Source organism: Coffea arabica, chromosome 1c (genome assembly GCF_036785885.1).
Source record: "Coffea arabica cultivar ET-39 chromosome 1c, Coffea Arabica ET-39 HiFi, whole genome shotgun sequence".
In the NCBI taxonomy this organism is placed as follows: domain Eukaryota; kingdom Viridiplantae; phylum Streptophyta; class Magnoliopsida; order Gentianales; family Rubiaceae; genus Coffea; species Coffea arabica.
This window is the reverse complement of record NC_092310.1, coordinates 48,479,244-48,498,257: the sequence shown is the minus strand read 5'-3', so window position 1 is coordinate 48,498,257 and position 19,014 is coordinate 48,479,244. Positions and strand designations below refer to the sequence as shown.

Below are 19,014 nucleotides of genomic sequence, written 5' to 3'. Positions count from 1 at the left end.
TTTTCTCACATTTTTGTAATAATATTAGCCACAACATTTTGAGGGCAAGTTGGTCATTAGGACGCTTTTGGTGCTAACATGTTGTCACATCTATCACAGAGGGGAGGTGAGTGTAATTTTTAATTTTAGAGGGTATTTAAGTGTAATTGTTAGAAACCTTGAGGGAGGTATCTAAAATTATCCCTAAAAATTTAGACAATTAGTTAATAGCAAAATATTTTCCTATTACTTGCAAGGGGCAATTTTTTGTTGTTTCAAATGTGTTTCTTTTGTTTAGTTAGTAAATATAAAAATCATGTAAATAACAAAATTAGCTCGCAAGTGTATAGCTTTTGAAATCAATAAAATCAAGTTATCGTTTCGAGAAAAATAAAAGGGAAAAGTCACAGGGGACAAACTCATATGGGCATAAGGAGGCACACATTTTGTAGGATTCCACTTTCCTCATCCTTGTGTTGCCGGGCAAAATGTTGATAAAAAAGTGGACAAGGAATGCATACTTTCTTTGTCCACACAACCAGAGGAAAGTCTGAGCAATCATAGCAATTTGAAAGAGTCTTGGCAATAAAACCACTATCCCAATTTTCTTTCTTTTGTTCTTGCCCTGATCAAATTCTAATGGCTTATGGCTTTTATGTTGACTCGTTGTTGCCATTTGATTTTGGAATGGAACAATTTTCTGCCATTATTTCCAGCCATGATAGCTATATTTGACTTTCGTTGGACATCAATTCATTTTCTTTCTTTATTTTTTTTCATCTTATATCACTTTAGATTGATGCAAATCCTATACTTAAGACTCATTTCCTCTTATTTCTAAATTTGGTTGAGTAAGAATTTTATTAATACTCAAGACATTACAGGCCCAGAAAACTCAAAAAAATTCCCAGGATTGTGGTAAAATTTAAAAACATTCTACAAACACATGTATAATAGAGCATGATGAACCTATAGTCATAGTACAATTGCCAATTTGGTTGGATACTCATAAAAGCTCCCTAGTGTAAAAAATTTCCAAAGTTTCTCAGTACTCAATAATTAATATTCTTCAATCATTCCTAAAACATCTCCTTACACATATTTGCTATATATTATATTCTCTCTGAAAGATTGTAATATAGGAAAAAGATGCAGCCTATGACTAATCCAGGGTAGATAAGACTTGAAATTCAAGGTAAAGTCCATAAGAATGAGGTTGAATACTGTAACATTTACTCAGATGACCTTAGTTCTGCTGATAAAGTTGTGAGGCCATATCCAAATTGAAATGGAGGATCATAATGTGCATCACCAACATTCATGGGAAGCTGATCAACTGTCTTGAACCAAGTTCTTGCAAGCCTGCCAGTAAAACCATAGTCGCCAAGTAGAACATCAGCAACACCTTGGCCTTCAGTTCCCGGAAGCCAAGCAGCCACCAGTGCATCAATTTTAGGAAGGTATGGCTCGATGACCAAGGGGCGGCCTGATATGGTTATTGTTGATTTTTTCCACAGCCCACAAATTTGACTTTTGTCGCAAAATTTGTAATCCCACATCGGTTGGCTCAAGGATTGGGAATGAGAGCTATAAATAAACTCTCTACCTTTCCAATCCAATTGTAGCAACAAAGAATTCATTTGTAATTCTTTTTTCTTCCAAAATAATTAAGAGCGGGTCGCTTAGGTAGTGTCCGGCGATTAAGTAAAATTAGCCGAACTCTGTTATCAATTTTTACAGGCATTAGTGATGATGGTCTTGATGCCAGATTCTGGTAGCGTCAACTTTGTCATCTCCAAATGATTCGCAATATGGCAGTTCACCAACAACAACTATGGCAAATGAGAATTTGTTGGACTTCAGAAACTGTGTTGCGGGATATTCACTGTGTACAACTTCAGTATGTGGATCTACAGTATTCTCAACAGCTGCTAGGATTGTGGTACCTGTCAGACCACATGAATCACTGGTAGTTTAGTATCAAAAAGTACATGACTACATATTCTCTGTTCTCTGATTCTACCACTATAATATGCTGAATTCTGATTAATAGCTTGGAATTTGAGGCTAGAACCATTGATCAACAACTATTAAGTAGTGCTGCTAATTTTCCGTTAGAGAAACCAAGTTCAGATGCATTCTGAAATCAAATTCAATAGGTATATTTACCACAAAAGGCTGTAACTTGAACAAGTTGCTAGATATACCAATTGTGATATTTCCAGGAAGACCTCGCCATTCAATTGTAAACCCTCCACATTGATTGCCAATATTGTGAGCATGGCTTCCTGCAACAAGTATCTTTGATGCTCTTTTTGGCAGAGGAAGAAGTGGCTCATCAATATTTTTGCCATTTTTCAGAAGCACGAGAGATTCCTCACAGCTTCCCTGGCCAATTCTCTATGCTCCTGTATTGATTGATTAGTTCTCCCAAGTTAGAAACAATACATATATGAGAAAGTAAAATCAGAAAGGAGACTTCATGTTGAACCTGGCTTCCCAGTTCATCAACCATGCTGTAGTCAGCCATTGGATTCTCAAAGAGGCCCATGATGAACTTGACCCTCAAAATTCTTCTCACTGCGTCATCAATTCTGCTCATATGGATCACATTTTTCTTTACGAGTAAAGTCGGAACATCAATACACTAGTTAAATTTTTGTAGGAGCAAGACCTGCAATAAGACAAAGATTAACAATAAACCTGGTAGTTTTCTCCCAAAAAAAAAAAAAGACTCGAAGCAGTAACCGGCACTATTATTTTTCCAATGCACTTTGAACTTGAAAACTATATCCTGAATTAAGCCTCTAAAACAAACACTTCATCACTTCAAAAGCAATTAAAGTCACTATCATAGTTCGAAGACTCGGCCGAGACCAAGACGACTCGGCTGAGTCGTCTCCGTCTCGGTCTAGTCCGAGACGAGATTGCGACGAAACGTTTCCGAGCTACGTGACATGCCGAAACGTCACCGTGAAGAGTTAAAACGGTCGAGTCACACCGAGTCATCCTGAGTCAATTTGAATTTTTATTATTTTTTACTAATTTTTTAATTATTTTTGTTTATCCTTTTTTTTTATAATTTTTAGAATATTAAATATTTCAAAAATTCGTGTTTCGCCGAGACCGATGTGGAACAGTCCAGACCGCGACTTTGAACCATGGTCACTATATGATGCTGGTTCTTTTCGCTTACCATGTCTATTCCGGCAAGAATTCCAGCTTGGACTGAATAAGTATAATTGACACGAGGAGGAGAGTTAATGTTGTCGAGACCCCCCAAATCTGACATGAAATGCCCTGAAACGCAGCAACATACATGGAAATATGCACGGTTGTCACTTATGATTCAAATATACCAAATTGACTAATGAGTCCAAAAAAATCCAACTTGGGAACTTTACTTTAAAATTCAGCTGTTTCTTGAGGTATCTAGTGATGAGTTCATGGTTTGTATGCATCTTTACTCCATTCCAGCTAGAGTAGGATATCATCACAATAGCAACACCCTTTCTGATGGAGTCGAGATACGCTGGCATGTGGATGCTGAGCATCCCATTCCAGTCAATTATAGTGTTGTTCTCATTAATTCCATTCATCGTCCCACCATCCCCCACAAAATGCTTAGCACATCCTGCAACCTTGTCCCTTGATTGAAAATTAATGATGTATTAGGATATCTATTATATACCTAGCAAATATTGAATCCCAAGGAGACAGAGAATACTATATCAGAAGAACCACAGGAGCAGATTGAAGAGATTTTGCAATTTCTGTACAAGTATCAGATGGAAATCTTCAAAAGCTCTAAGTACAGTTGATTTTTGTGGTTCGTTATGCTCAATCCAGACAAAGATCAATCTTTGCTACATTCCTGCTTAACTACAAGAACCATAACTCATAAATATTCGGCTCCCACTACTCAAATGTAATCCATTTGTGCAAAATTTCTCAGTAAGGCCATCTAGAGGCGTATTACTCCTCATCAAAGAAACATAACCAGTAGAGTGAATGTAAATGGATAATACCTTCCTCCCACATATGGAAAATTTTTAGGGTAATCACCTGGAACTTCCCCTTGTAAGCCAGGGATAAATTCAGTCATTGCTTGAACAATCTTGTGATCTTCGCTGTAGCTTTCGTAGCAGCGACCCCATCTTGGATCCCTACAAACCTATGAAGACATAGTTAGTCAACAAATGGAGTTAAGTTGCGACAACAAAGGATCACGCACATGCCCAATGGTGTACTTACTGCAACACAGGGTGCAAAATCGTATGGGATCCCTGTAGCTCTCACTTCCAAGTGCAGTTGCTACTCCTATCTTCTTCACAAGTTCTGGATCCCTAATGATAGCTGATTTGAACATTTTCAGTAAATTATCACAACATCAATGCAGTAAATCAAGTTCAAAGACAAATATAACTCCAGTTGATTTGCTAGACTTGCTACTAGTAGGTATTTTCTTAACCACTAGCGCTCACCCTTGGCTGAAGTTACTCGTATCATCCCAAAGAATTCAAGCAACCTTCTACAAAAAGCACTCCCAAATTCACTTCCAAAAACATCCCACGCTCTGCATAACTCACTTGCACTGAATAAAAGAATGCCACTAATTTTTTTTTAAATATCTAATACTTACATAATATTCCAAAAATTCATGCAAACTAAAGATGGAAATTCCTTAAAAGGTATAAGTAAGGACCCTTTTAGGTTTAAATACCAAGAACAAAAAGATCTACTATAGCATGAAATGTTTCTTGGAAACATAATCTTGTAAGGCATTTTAAGTAGTACATCAAAGTGATGCTGCACAAAGTCACCTGGTAACACCGAGGCCAATGTTGCGAGAGAAAATGGTAGCATTATAGACAATGTTGTGGCCATGGATGGCATCAATACCATAAATCATAGGAATCCCAAAACGAGTTGAAAGTGCACCCTCTTGAAACTCATTAACCATGTTGATCCATGCTTCAGCAGAAGCTCTAGGAGCTGGAGGCAGCACTCAATACACCTCCTGCCAATTCAACTCCTCCAAATAGTGTCACAACAATTCATTACTTCAAATCATTTTTTATTTGTTTTTGTTTGCTTTTTTTTGGGAGGTTTCCAAGTAGGAAATAAAATAAAAGCATATTGAATTAGAACAAAAGAAAAAGGGATTTAGGACATTTTGATTTTTTTCCTTGTATTTTTTGAAAATGTTTAGCATATTTTAAATGGACTAAATGGTTTTAAATAGAGAAGAAACGTGTATCAGATTCTAGACCAAATCAACATGAAACCATTTTAATTGTTAACGATAGCCAATTTCCCATTAGTGATGTTATGTCATGATTTTGAGTATTTATACCTATTCTGTCTTTCCATAGTTGCTTGCTTTGCTTTTTCTTTTTTTACTAGAAATTTATTACTTTTAGGATCAGAAAATGAATTAAGTCTAAAATTTGTCCAAATACAAAGAGATAATAAGTGTGAGTATATATTGTTCAAATAATAAATTGAGTATAAATTAAATATATTAACTGAAAATTCGAAAAATTTGTATTCATTTAATTCTTTTTTGGTTCTTTATTACTAGCTCATGATACTACACAAATCTAATCATGAGTCAAGCAATAGAAATAGTGCAGGTTGAAATTGCAGCTTCTACATCTTTCCGGGCCGCCTCATGGATCTAGCCCACATATTTGAGGCTGCCAGCAGGCCGCAGCCGGTATTTCTTCACCGCCCTTAAGTTGTAAAGTGGGCCAATTAGTTTTTTTTTAATTATTTTTCTTAACTCTATTAAAGTGTGTGTGTATGTGTGTATGTATATATATATATATATATATATATATGTATATATATATATATATATATATATATATACATACACACATACGCACACACACACATACATACACACACATAATATTAGGGGTGGCAAATGGGGCGGGGGTGGGGGACCCCACCCCCCGTTGCCTATTAATTTCCCCCACCCCCACCCCGTTCCCCGTCCTCGCCTTGCCCCGCCCCGCCCCGTTTCTCTCGCGGGGACACCCGTGGGGTTAAAAATAAATTTATTATATAATTTCATTATAGTTAAATTTGAGCAAATAATCAAGTACTAAAATATCAACATATCACCAATTATTATTTATTGTAATTTCACAATTGAAATTCATAAAAATAATTAAACAAAAGTTATTTGAATACAATTTAATATGATAAAACAAATATAACTAAAACAATCAAGTTTTTACTTTTGATACAAATACAATCACTAAATCATTATTGTATTTTTTTTTAGAAAAAAGTGTTATTATATTAAGTGTAGTTAGAAATTTAATATAAATGTATTAATAATTTTAACATAAATAATTAATAATTTTTATTAATAAACATGTATAATTAGTAGTATAATTGATAATATTATTATATATATAATTATGCACATATATATATATCTCTTTTTTTTTCCTAACAGGGGGAAAAAATTCCCCCCCGCTCCCACCCCAATAGACCCCTGCGGGGCACCATACTTACAAAATATGCATGTTTGTATTTGTGTGTACATATACATAAACACATACTTATATACATACAGACATATATTTTCATTTCACATTTTAAAAACCAATTCAACTTAGTGCCAAAAGAAAAGAGTATACAATTGAGAACGAAACTAGTCTTACATAGCAAACAAGTATTGATATTGCCAATAAAAAAAGGTAAAAAAATAAATCCATGTATAGAATTAGCATATCATGAAAAGATAAATATGTATACAAGTGCACTATATACATGAAGCAACCTAAGATCATCTTCAAATACATTTTCATTTTATTTTCAAACATTTGCTCCTTGATGATATTATCATTTTCAAGAAAAAAAAAAAAACAGTTACCAAGTACCTTTATTATCCCGCAGAAATGCAAGTCATCAAGTCATGATACTAAAAATTTCACATACTCATGATAGTGTAGAAACCAAAACGTACCTATAAAGTACTTCTTCACAATTTCTTTGCTTGCAATCTTTTTCTCAACTTGGGACATCTGCCCAATCTTTTCTTCAAGTGTCATTCGGCTCAGCAAGTCTTTTATCCTAACATTCAAGGGCTGTTTTTGGTCTTTATGCTTCATATATTCTGCTTCTGTAACAGCTGCCCAGCAGAATTACATGAAAAGCACTATTCCCAAAATGCTGATTGCAAATCTCTCCATCTCAAAATCTAATTCAACAATTGAAGCTTAAGATCAGTGAATTCATATACCTAATTAATCTATATGCCATATTGGAACCAAAAGAGAAGCAACTTGAAAATTATATAGTAAAACTAGTAGTATTATCTTTCCATGCAAGCCACCATTATGATATTTAGACTTCATTCTTTTGTGTGTGTGTGTGTATATATATATATATATGATAAACAAGGTAATGCATGAACTTACTGAGTCTATTTTGTCGGAGTTAGGTTTAGGCAATATCAGGACTGCTGCCTTGGAAGAGGGAAAATTGAAGGCATTACACTATCTTTGGCTCTAGCTTAATTTGCTGCAAGAGATTGTAGTGTTCAGTTAGGGAGAAAATACATAATGGAGCTACTTTTATAGGGTCAATGATAACTAATGGCTGACTTAATTGGCGTCTAATTTCTACTGTTTTTGTTACTTTACTTTTTTTTTCCAAAGCCGAAGTGACTTTTTGGCATTTTACAAACCTAATTCCACAGGAAACCATAAAAGCCGGTAACTCTTGTGGTTCCTGAGGAGACTTATAAACTACCCCAAACCCCCCCCCCCCCCCCCAACATTCGATGTGGGATAACAACCTTAAGCAGGCGAGCTGCTACTAAGACCTAAGGAGACCTCACTCAACCCGGACAGGCTGTTGTCTTTTTTCCAAAGCCGAAGTGACTTTTTGGCATTTTACAAACCTAATTCCACAGGAAATCACAAAAGCCGGCAACTCTTGTGGTTCCTGAGGAGACTTATAAACTACCCCAAACCCCCCCCCAAAAGCCGGCAACTCTTGTTACTTTACTTGCCGCCTTACAATGTTGTGTAATGACTTGGAAAGTCAGTGAAGTTTTAAACAAATATTCTTACATGTAAATCCTATCTTGAGTTGTTGTAACCATTTTGCTGGCCACTTGAGATTTGGTTTCCTAAGGCGAAGGGAGAATTTGATGTGATTGCTAAGCTCTCCACAACTTTTAAAACAATTATGCTCTTTTCAACCGTAAGGTTTGGCAAATTTAATGCAGGCTCCATATGAATTAGGTATTTTTGGGGATATCTTTAAAAAATTACACTGTAATATTGTATGTAAAAAACTTGTTACTATAGTTGTTTATTGGGATGTTTTTAAAATTTAAAATTTTATTGAGATATTTTTAAAAATTTCCTACCACAATCACCTATCACCATCCACCACCACCTCAACCCACCATTGTCACCATCGCCCCCTCCTCCTTCGCTTTCCCCTCCTCTTTTCCTTCCTTCTTTCTCCTTCCTCTTCCTCTCTTTTCCTTTCCCCTCCCTTGTAACCCTCTTCCCACCTCTACAATCAAGGAAGAGGAGGAGGAGGAAGGAGGGGGGAGAAGGGGGAAGGGAAAGAGAAAGGAGAGAGGAGGGGAGAGGGGGACGGTGGTGGCAGTAGTGGGTTGGTAGTGGTGGTGTGTGGGGGTAATGGGTCGTGGTGCGTGATGGGCGGAATAGGGTTTGGTTTTTTTAATTACTTTGCCTTTTAACATTTAAAAGTTTTGGGCTTTAAATTATTTTGACCATATTGTCTTTCCTTAATTAGCTAACTTCTACATGAATCTTGAGCACTTTAGGATCATGTTAATCTTAATATGGTTAGGTTGTTGCTCCATTAATTTTTAAGAGTAAAGTTTTAGGTTAAGAATTAAATCTCAACTGAGATCAAAGTGATTAAAGGCAAAGAAGGTTGGGTTGGGTGGTACGGTGGAAAAGATTATAAGTAGAAGATTTTGAATTCAAAACCTCTCATTTACGAAAAATGAAAATAAAAAAACAATTAAAGGCAAAAGTTCAAACAAATAAAAAACATAAATGTTCAAGTAAATAAAAAAAATATAAGTGCAATGTGCAAGTGTGACACCACACATAACAATTTGAAGGTGCCAAGTAAAGTTCGTGAACTAGTCAACTTTAATGCTAATTTAAGTCCTTGAAGGAAAAATGCTGATTAAATACGTAGATAATCAGAATTTGATCTTGCTTGCTTGCTTTTAATTAATACTAAACATGTAATTAATTTATTTTACTTACAGCAAATGCACTACGTAACATTTGATGACTAGTCAAATACGCGACCTTTTTTCTTACAATTACAGCCTAAGCAAAGTCTGGACTCTTATTAGTCCAAATACAGCACTTATGGACCTTATCCAAATCTCTAATTGCTTACTCATTCGTTTACCTAACACTTGTTTTTTTTTTTTTCAAGCAAATACAAGTCTTTTTCTTCTTCCTGTATCTGTTAATGGATTTGTCTTAGATATATATATATATATATATATATATATATATATATTTGTGCTATCTTTTGCATACTCTTACCCTAGTTAACATTTCAACAATGTTGACAAGCCTAATTAAGTCAAGAAGATGATGTGAATTAAAATTGCTACTCAATTGTTTATCAAATCTCCTAAAAAGAGCAGAAAAAAAATGGCATGATGCCATAAGTTTTAAACCACCATAAATTCATGTAAAAATCATAAGAAATTGACTATTAAGGTTGAGACTCCAGAAATTAGAGATTTTGAGTTCTAATTCTCCAGCCTCTTCTCTCTTTCCCGCTTTTTAAATTCCACCCCTCCGTTGCTAGGGAAAAATATTTGAAAAAAAAGGGGCTGTTATCTTGACCTTATGACATTCTTTCCTAAAAAAAAAAAATCATTTTGTGACAAAATATCCACATTTTGAAGCAAATTTTCTTCAAATTAATTGATTAAGTAATTGAAGCTAAGATATGGCAGCTACTATAATGTTGCAAATATAAGTATATAAATGTTTATTGAAAAGAAACAGAGAATTTTCCTATACTGATAATTATAATTTTTGGTGTTGCGAAAATGACACAGTGCGCTTTTGCTAAAAGTAGGGCTGTCAACAATTGCTAATTGATTATACTTGCCGCCGCAAGAAAGTGGATTCCAATACCGTAATTGAAAATAGAAGGCCAAAATGGAGTTTAATTTTGTGAACCCTAAAACTTATTAATTAGACATAGAGGAAAAAAGAAAAAACATTTTCTAGGTTCATGTTATTGGTGAATTTAAATGAGCCCACAAAAAAGAATGAACGCTAGTGGAAGCCTAATAAGATAAAGTCCAAGTCACATCAGAGTTTCCAAAATACATGGAAATTTCATTATCCAAACTTTAAATCAATCAAAAGTAGGTATAAACATGTTTGTTTATTATAACGAACTTGTAATTGTGTTCAAGTTTTTGCTTGTTTATTGATTGAGTTAAACCAAAACAAGCTTTTTATCGCGCCTAACTCAAGTTGAGTTCAAATGACTTGAATATTTACATGTTTATTTCATACATTATATTAATCGAGTCAAGTTCGAGCCAATATTGAAATTTTATCCAATACAAAATGTTAATATTTGTTTTGATTAATAGGTGAACAAGCTCAAATGAGCTCTAATCGAGTCAAGCTGAATTCGAATATCAAGCTTGGCTTTCTTTCAGCCATAATCAAAACTTCTTCTTTGGCCATCTATCATACTATATATATTTTTTCTTGTTCTTTTCTTGGGACATGTAACAGCAACTGAAAGTATATAAACGCAGACACCAGAGGGACACTTCCTGTAGAAAATGTTCAAAATTTCCCAACAAAATCTTCACCCATGTCATAAATATAACCTTGTAATTATTTATGTGTAGAATAAATAGTTTCAAATCCACAAGCAACTGTCATTGACAATTCTAATACAATCTGCTATAGCTCTATTTCAGTATATATACAGCTATAAATTGAGTGTACCAGCTATAACGACTGGAAGAATAAGGTTGAATCCTGTAATATTTACTGAGATGCTCTGAGTTCTGTAGGTGAAGTTGTGAGGCCATATCCAAATGGAAACAAAGGATCATAATGTGGATCACCAACATTCATTGGAAGCTGATCAACTGTCTTGAACCAAGTTCTTGCAAGCTTGCCTGTAAAACCATAGCCACCAAATAGAACATCTGCAACACCCTGGCCTTCAGTTCCTGGCAGCCAAGCAGCCACTAATGCCTCGATTTTAGCAAGATATGGCTCGATCACCACAGGGCGACCTGATATGATTACCACCACACATTTTATCGCTTCACAGACATTATTGATTGTCCTAATGCCAGATTCTGGGATGGTCAAATTCATGTTATCACCAAAGCTTTCGCTGTAAGGTGGTTCACCGACAACCACAATGGCATATGAGAATTTGTTGGATTTCAGAAGTTCTGTTTCAGGATTTTCCCTGTACACAACTTCCGTTAGTGGATCAACAGTGTTCTTCACAGCTGTTAAGATAGTGGTACCTGTGAAAAACCCAATTTTCCACTGTGAGCTTATTATGCAATAGTCCATGAATATGCTCACTTCATCCAAGTGATTGAATCCGATTACAGTGGCCTGAACTTGAGGCACAAAAATAAGTATGCCCTATGCAGACTAAATTTCTCTGAAATTTATACCTGGATTTTCTTACCATTTTTGTACAGTATTACTCAAACAAAAAATTCTGAGAAGCTTTAGAACATTTCTAAAATCCATCATCCCTTCTTTACTCAAGAAATTCAGCTTAGTTGCCTATAATGAAACCGCTAGCTATATCTGCTTAAAATGCTCTATTTGAAGAACTTGTGAAACATACCAACTGTGATGTTTCCGGCTAGTCCTCGCCACTCAATAGTCCACCCTCCGCATTGATTACCAATGTTGTGAGCATGGCTTCCTGCAACAAGTATCTTTGATGCTCTTTTTGGAAGAGGAAGCAGTGGCTCATCAATATTTTTACCGTTTTTCAAAAGCACAAGAGATTTCCTCACAGCTTCACTGGCCAATTCTCTATGCTCCTGTGCAACAGAATTGATTGAGCAGACAAAGAAATTCGCTCCAAAGTAAAAAGCATAGATACAAGATAGTGTAATTTCAAATAAAAGTATTTGAACCTGGCTTCCCAATTCATGGACCAAGCTATAATCAGCCATTGGGTTTTCAAAGAGACCTAAGACAAACTTCACCCTCAATATTCTCCTTACAGCATCATCAATTCTGGTCATAGGGATCACATTCTTTTTCACAAGTGAAGTCAGGTCATCTATAAACTCAGTAAATTTCTCTGGGACCATTATCTGCAATAATCAAGGAAAGAGTATCAGTACATACATTTTATGTAGAAATCAATAAATTCCCTGACAACACCTTTTGGATATAACAAAATGATATTAACTATGTTATGCTGGTTCTGTCACTTACCATGTCTATTCCAGCGAGAATTCCAGCTTCAACAGAGTAAGTATAATTAGCATGAGGAGGGGAGGTAATCCTGTCAATACCCTGCGAATCTGATATGACAAAACCCTGAAACATGGCAACATACAGAGCATTAAGCTTGGCACTAGCTAATAATTCAGACTAGCCCAAATTGACAAATGAGTTTGATAGTTTTCAAGCTAGGAAATTTTACTTTGAATTTGAGCTGTTTCTTGAGATATCCAGTTATGAGTTTCTTGTTAGCATGCATCTTTTCTCCATTCCAGCTTGAGTAGGATACCATCACTGTTGCAACACCCTTTTTAATGGAGTCAAGATATGCAGGCATGTGGATGCTTTGCAGCCCATTCCAGTCAATCACTGTGTTGTTCTCATTAATCCCATTGGTTGTGCCACCATCTCCCACAAAGTGCTTAGCACATCCTGCAACCTTGTTTCTTTTGTCAAAAAGTAACAAATTTGTTAGGATGCTGACAATAAAAAAATTTCCAATCTAACGCCCTTACAAAGAGCTGATTTTAGCATGGTAACGGCTTATAGCATTCAATGGAAATCAAGGTTTATACAATGTAGAATCCCTCATAAAAATGCTTTTCCCACCTCACAAATCAGTTTCATGAAACCTCCACTAGGTTAATGTTTTCAAATTAACCAGCAAGCAAGAACTCCCTGACATGTTAAAGTACAAATTCCTTGCTTTATCCACGAGAGTTCGTTGGGTTCTTTTGTGACAAAGGCCAAAACAAGAATGAGGCTAATAAGTACACAGTTTATACCTTCCTGCTATGTAGGGAATGCCCTTTGGAAAATTAGCAGGAACATCCCCCTGTAAACCAGGGATAATCTCAGTCATTGCCTGAACAATTTTATGATCTTCGCTATAGCTTTCATAGCAGCGACCCCATCTTGGATCCCTGCAAACCTGTGAACACCAAATCAGTAAATTGTTATGCCAACTCGAACAGAAAATGATCAATCACATGCCTACGCTTTACTTACTGCAATACAAGGTGCAAAAGTATATGGGATTCCAGTAGCTCTAGTTTCGAGTGCAGTTGCGGCTCCTATCCTCTTCACAAGTTCTGGATCCCTGATGATAGTTCATAACATTTCAGTCATTAGCTACGACATACATACATTCAGCAAAGCAAATTACTCCAAAAATGAAAATCAAGCAATGCTGTTACAAATTCATCTGTTTTCTTGTATGATTTGGCAAGCAGAGACTATGCTAACCCTTGCCTCAATGTGCTACTTATATCACAAAAAATTATTACAATCACCGAAGAGTCTAGTTTCTGAGTTCAATATAACAACATTTCTTGTGCTAAATAGCCTAATTCTCAAGTGTAAACACAACAAAAAGGGCCCTGGTTTTAATTGTCATGTAAACCTAACAAAAGAAAGAAATCAATAAGAACCCTTTTACCCTTAATTTTCAAAGATCAGAAGAGATGAATAATAGTCACTTGAACTTCCATGGTACCATAATCTTGTATAGCATTCTACACTAGATAATATAGCACCAGCAGGTTAAAGTAACTACCTGGTAACTCCAAGGCCAATATTATGAGGAAAAATTGTAGCATTGTAGACATTATTGTTGCCGTGAATTGCATCAATCCCATAAATCATAGGAATCCCAAGACGGGTTGAGAGGGCACCCTCTTGAAATTCATTAATCATATTGATCCATGTCTCAGCAGAAGCAGTTGGAGATGGATAACTCCCTCCACCACTCAATACACTTCCTGCCATTGTCATTCATCCAAGTGTCACAAGATTTCATTTTACTTAACAAATTTTCCAGAAAGACTTTAGCTGAAATCAAATGTTTTTTTTCTCCATTTTTCTACCTCTAGCTATACACTAGAAGAGTATATGGAAAATCTTTAATCAAAATTCTTCTAGCTCCTTTTTTTTTTGTCTTTTGTTAATTTGCATTGGGCACAATCCTTGCCAATTTGCATAGAGCTGAAAATTTTTCGCAGAATCTCCCAAAGGATGCAGGATATTTTAGCTTTTTAAATGTGCCATCTGCAATGATATTACACCCATTTTTTGAGAGCTTACTGATATTATACCTCGAAAACCATTTGTAGGATTTTTTTCCCTGTCATCAAATTTTAAGTAAATTAATACTTCATTGTGTTTGACAAGCTGGTACTAGTTTTATCAAGCTAATTCTGCAAAAAAAAAAAAAATTGTTTTTCACACAGAAAAAAAAGAAAAGAAAAGAGTTGATCTTATAATAGGGGAAATTATTTATGCAATTGAAAACAAATTCATTGAACATGTATTTCTTGGTCTAAGGAGGCTTACGACTTATGCCTTTCTTACAAGGGAAGCATAGTGACATAATCTGTGAGAGAGATGTATTTGAAACTATTAAGTGCAAGACCTTTCTTCAGATGTCACACTCAAATTCTCAAGTCATCAAAAAGACAAAGCTACTTCGTTTAAGAAAATTTTATATATGTTTAATTACTTCAACTAAAACATAATTTGATAAATAACAATTGTTATCATCTTATTATATACATGAAAAAGAAGAAAATACACACAAAAGAGTGCAAGACAATCCTAAAGAAAATCTTGTTATACAAAATTTGAAAATTTTTAATTCTTTAGGTTGCTTTTACTTAGCAACTTCCGAAATGCTCTCTCCCTGTTTTCTTGCACGAATACGCAAGTCATCTGCCTAATCCCTGTAATACACATTTTACATTTGTCAAAACAATCTAAGTTTTTGTCCCGATAAACATGCCCATAATCCACTCGTAGTTTATGCCAAACCTCCATTCTAACTCGTAATTCTTCACGTGATCAACCTAAACTTGCTCGTGTAAAAAAACATACCTATAAAGTATTTCTTCATGATCTCTTTGCTTGAAATCTTTCTGTCAATTTGGGTCATCTGCCCAATCTTTTCTTCAAGTGTCATTCGACTCAACAAGTCTCGGACCCTAACATTCACTGGCTGATTTGGATCCTTATACTTCATGTAGTCTGCTTCTGTAACAGCCATCCACAAGTGTAATACCATCCCCACAGTGCACAATATTGTAAATCTATCCATCCTGAGCACAATCTATGTCAAGATCAGTGTTTTTTGTGTTGTGTATTATACACACATGTTGGAACCTAAAGAAGCAACTCCAGAATAATAGGCAACTTTTTCCTTCTAAAAATGTTACCAAAAAAAGAATGAGAGATTTAATAGAGTCTTAACAAAATTAATTCGTTGATTTAAAATCTTATCCCCCAAGTTTAAAGATGATCTCTTGATCATATATTTTGATACACATTTTAGGAAACTGAACATGTAGAGTAGAGAACTAGAGATGAGTAAGGATTGATTCATGTACTAAAATCGCCCTTTCTTCAAATAATATATCAGGATTCGAATTTTCAATTACTAATACTATAGCACGACCATTGCGTTACACGAGAATGTAGTTAACATCTATAAAAATGACATGAATCACGTAGATTAAGTTCATTGCTATTTAAATCCGTACCTATATAAGTGACATGACCATAATAATATTTTTTAGTCTATCGGTAATCAAGAAAATAAAAAAGGCGATAAATAGCATTGAGGATTCAAGAGATAAAAAAACAAATGTTAAAAAAATAGTGCAATGCATGGACTTACTTATAATAATGGAAATCTAACTGTAGGAATGATGGAGGAGGCAAGAATTGTAAATTATAACAAAATGAGAAACTGAGGAATGAAAGGAGAGTTCTATGAGTGCATGAGCTTTGGTTTTCAAAGAATGAAAGGATGGAGACGGTTGGTTGGATCAGTAGATGGATCCCTTTTATAGGGGTGGGTGATAACTGCCGACTGACTTGGCTTCCAAATCTCTTGATTGCATTGATTGACTGTATAAATTTTACTTGCCGTTTTAAAATGTTATTCTGAAGACACAAAGTCAGTCAAATTCTGACATGTGAAAAAAAATCCTATCTACGCTATATTCTAGCCAAATTCGCGGCTGTCTTTCTGTTTCCATGTTGGAAATTTATTTGCCAGCTAACTCTTTTTCATGAATTTTTTTTTCACATTTCATGAATTTCTTTGCCCACTTCAGTTATAAGCATTGGAAATTTTTGATATAGATCTCCAATAAAGAGAAGTTATATGCTTTTTTGGCTTGTTATAAACAGTAAGATGATGAATTAAAAATTTGTAAATTTTACGACATGATATCCAATAGTGTCGAGCGGAGTAATTTTAAGATGTTCTGTTATCAAGTTTGAGAATTTGAATTTCAATTTTTGACAATTAGGTAAAGTCATGTGATATATTCTAACTACATATTAGTGGGGTGGTATTTTGCAATTTAAGGTTGTAGCACGATTCTTAAAAATCGGTCTCGAAATTTCAAATCCTTAAAGTTATTTTGATTGGTAGTTCATATTTAATTCTAAGATGACAACTTATGACCTTAAAGTTAATATTTGATAACAAAAGATTATATTTAATTAATGTAGAACTCCAAGAATAATTTCAACTACTCAATTTCAAGTTGAATAAGTTGAATGTTAAGATGCAAAAAGCTTCACAACCATGATCTTCTCTTGGCCGGCAACAAAGTAAATCACTAAATTAGTCCATTTTGAAAGCCAAAGAATGTCCTAATTAATGAGAAGTGGATTAACCAAAACCTAATTAATTGAGGGAGGGGGCCCACTTGCCCTGCTTGCTCTAGATAAGTATAAGAAATGTATAGCGTCATATGCGTATGCCAAAAGTAATACGTATCGTTCTTCATATGGTAAATGCACAATCTTTGACATTTACTAAACAAATCTCACGTGGAATTTGGTCTTAATTGCCTTTCTAAATCTTCGGTTATGTCCTTATCCAGACCTCTAATCGCTTACTCATTCACTTGTCAGATTTTTTTTTCTTCTAGTAACCGTGTACCTGATCTACCTCTTTAGGGATATATATATATATATATAGATGAATCAATTTTTTTTTTAAATTTGTCTTTTTATTTGGAAAAAAATACTTTAAGACTTTGATAATATTCAAAATTTAGATAAAAACATAGATATAAGAAAGATTCATCTATTTGGTAATTTAAAGTCACACAATAAGAAGTAGGTTTGGTACTTTTTTTTTTTTTTTTTGGGGTAAAAAGGCAAACTTCTTCCTCGAAATGTCGCAATTCAGGGAATGGATGATAATTTTAATGCATTAATAGTATAGGCAACTTTCTTTTATAGTGTTTTTATTGTGTGTTCTTAGATCACCAAATGGAGAAAAACATATAAAGAAAACTAAAAAGTCTGCATGCCTAGGTGTAGTTTATTGTATTGCAGGAAAGGAGATGGAAACCATTTCTTTCAAGATTGGGTGTAAACCTGGCTTATTGTTGAGTAGAAGTTTTGTAGGAGCTTAATCAAAAGAAGCTAGATGTAGATTGTCATAACAATAAATGTATTATGGAAATTAGAATATTCATCAACTTGCAATTGAGTGGACTTCTCTCATTCTACAAGGATATAGAAACTTGCATTGGATAAAAAGGAGAAAAGAGAGTATATTTAGGACATTTAGTTTCACAAGCAAGTATATGAAGGTTGCATTCTTTTTTTTTTTTTTTTTGTGGGTAGATTAAGAAAATGCATTCATGAAAAAGTAAAAAAGTATGAGAAATTGTAAAAATATTTTAAGTTATCTTTAAAATGTATGATCCCATGTGGACTTGAAAGAAAGCTGTCTCTTTAAGTTATCAATGAATTAATTTGGATTATCTTCTTCCATTTTAAAATTGAGTTACATGAATATTAAATAGGTGGAAGTATGAATTGCAAACTTTTATTTTCTTTTTTTTTGTAATTTTATTTGTAAATACTCCCATGTAAGTCTTTTATCTCATATTTATTTTTTCTTTTTGCTGATAGAGTGGGTATCCGGATCAATTCTTACGAGGTCCGACTAATCCCACTCCGGCCTGAGACGAGAGGCCCCATCCTCCGAACACGATAATCACAGGACTCGGATCCTTGCGGACACTAGACACCAGCTCTTAAGGAGGCTTGCTGAGACCAATCGAGTTGCCCATGAGGGGTAGACAATTTAGTGGGAGGCAAGAGTTGAACCCCTGACCTCCCACCCCACCTGGAGAGGTGGTGGCCACTGAGTATTGATTAGCTGTAATTTGAACATACAAATATCTCATCTTTATTGTAGGGATGAAGGGTCTGTTTGTTTCGGGTGAAAATGTTTTCCAGGAAAATATTTTCCTAATTTCCCGTGTTTGGTTGCACAAAAGTTACTGAAAACATTTTCTTATGTAAAATATTTTCACTCATCTTATGGAAAACAACTTCCCTTTCAAACTTACTGAAGTTGTTTTCCGAAATGCATGCATCCCGCCTGTAGTATGTTCCAAACTTATTGAAAACATCTTATACTATGTTCTTTTTTTTTATTATGTTCCAAACTTATTGAAAACATCTTGTAGTATGTTCTTTTTTTTTTTTTAGTGTAAACAGG

General features: G+C 34.7%; 1 protein-coding gene and 1 pseudogene across 2 annotated transcripts; both read right to left on the bottom strand.

The window, feature by feature from the left end:
• Positions 1-1,110: 1,110 nt before the first annotated feature.
• On the bottom strand, positions 1,111-7,192 carry LOC140006609 (uncharacterized; annotated as a pseudogene).
• Positions 7,193-10,838: 3,646 nt separating this feature from the next.
• On the bottom strand, positions 10,839-16,285 carry LOC140035061 (uncharacterized). Of its 2 annotated transcripts, none has more exons than XM_072074522.1 (10): positions 16,153-16,285; positions 15,354-15,585; positions 14,041-14,245; positions 13,494-13,584; positions 13,271-13,416; positions 12,688-12,931; positions 12,477-12,581; positions 12,170-12,352; positions 11,872-12,073; positions 10,839-11,536 (listed from the first exon to the last, which is right to left on the bottom strand). In XM_072074522.1, exons 2-10 carry the CDS (start codon positions 15,571-15,573, stop codon positions 11,040-11,042), a joined length of 1,893 nt encoding a protein of 630 aa, XP_071930623.1. In that variant the 5' UTR covers positions 15,574-15,585; positions 16,153-16,285; the 3' UTR covers positions 10,839-11,039. The 2 variants fall into 2 exon arrangements, with proteins under 2 accessions (XP_071930623.1, XP_071930618.1); XM_072074517.1 differs by having other exon boundaries at positions 15,354-15,574; positions 16,153-16,283.
• Between the last annotated feature and the right edge of the window lie 2,729 nt (positions 16,286-19,014).

Excerpts from the sequence above, each read along its gene's own strand:
- LOC140035061 (XM_072074522.1), bottom strand. The coding sequence starts at position 15,573 with ATGGATAGATTTACAATATTGTGCACTGTGGGGATGGTATTACACTTG. Across the intron at positions 12,932-13,270 it reads ATTCCCTACATAGCAGGAAG|AAACAAGGTTGCAGGATGTG; the intron begins GTATAAACTGTG and ends TTTTGACAAAAG. Across the intron at positions 11,537-11,871 it reads AGCCGGAAACATCACAGTTG|GTACCACTATCTTAACAGCT; the intron begins GTATGTTTCACA and ends GGTTTTTCACAG.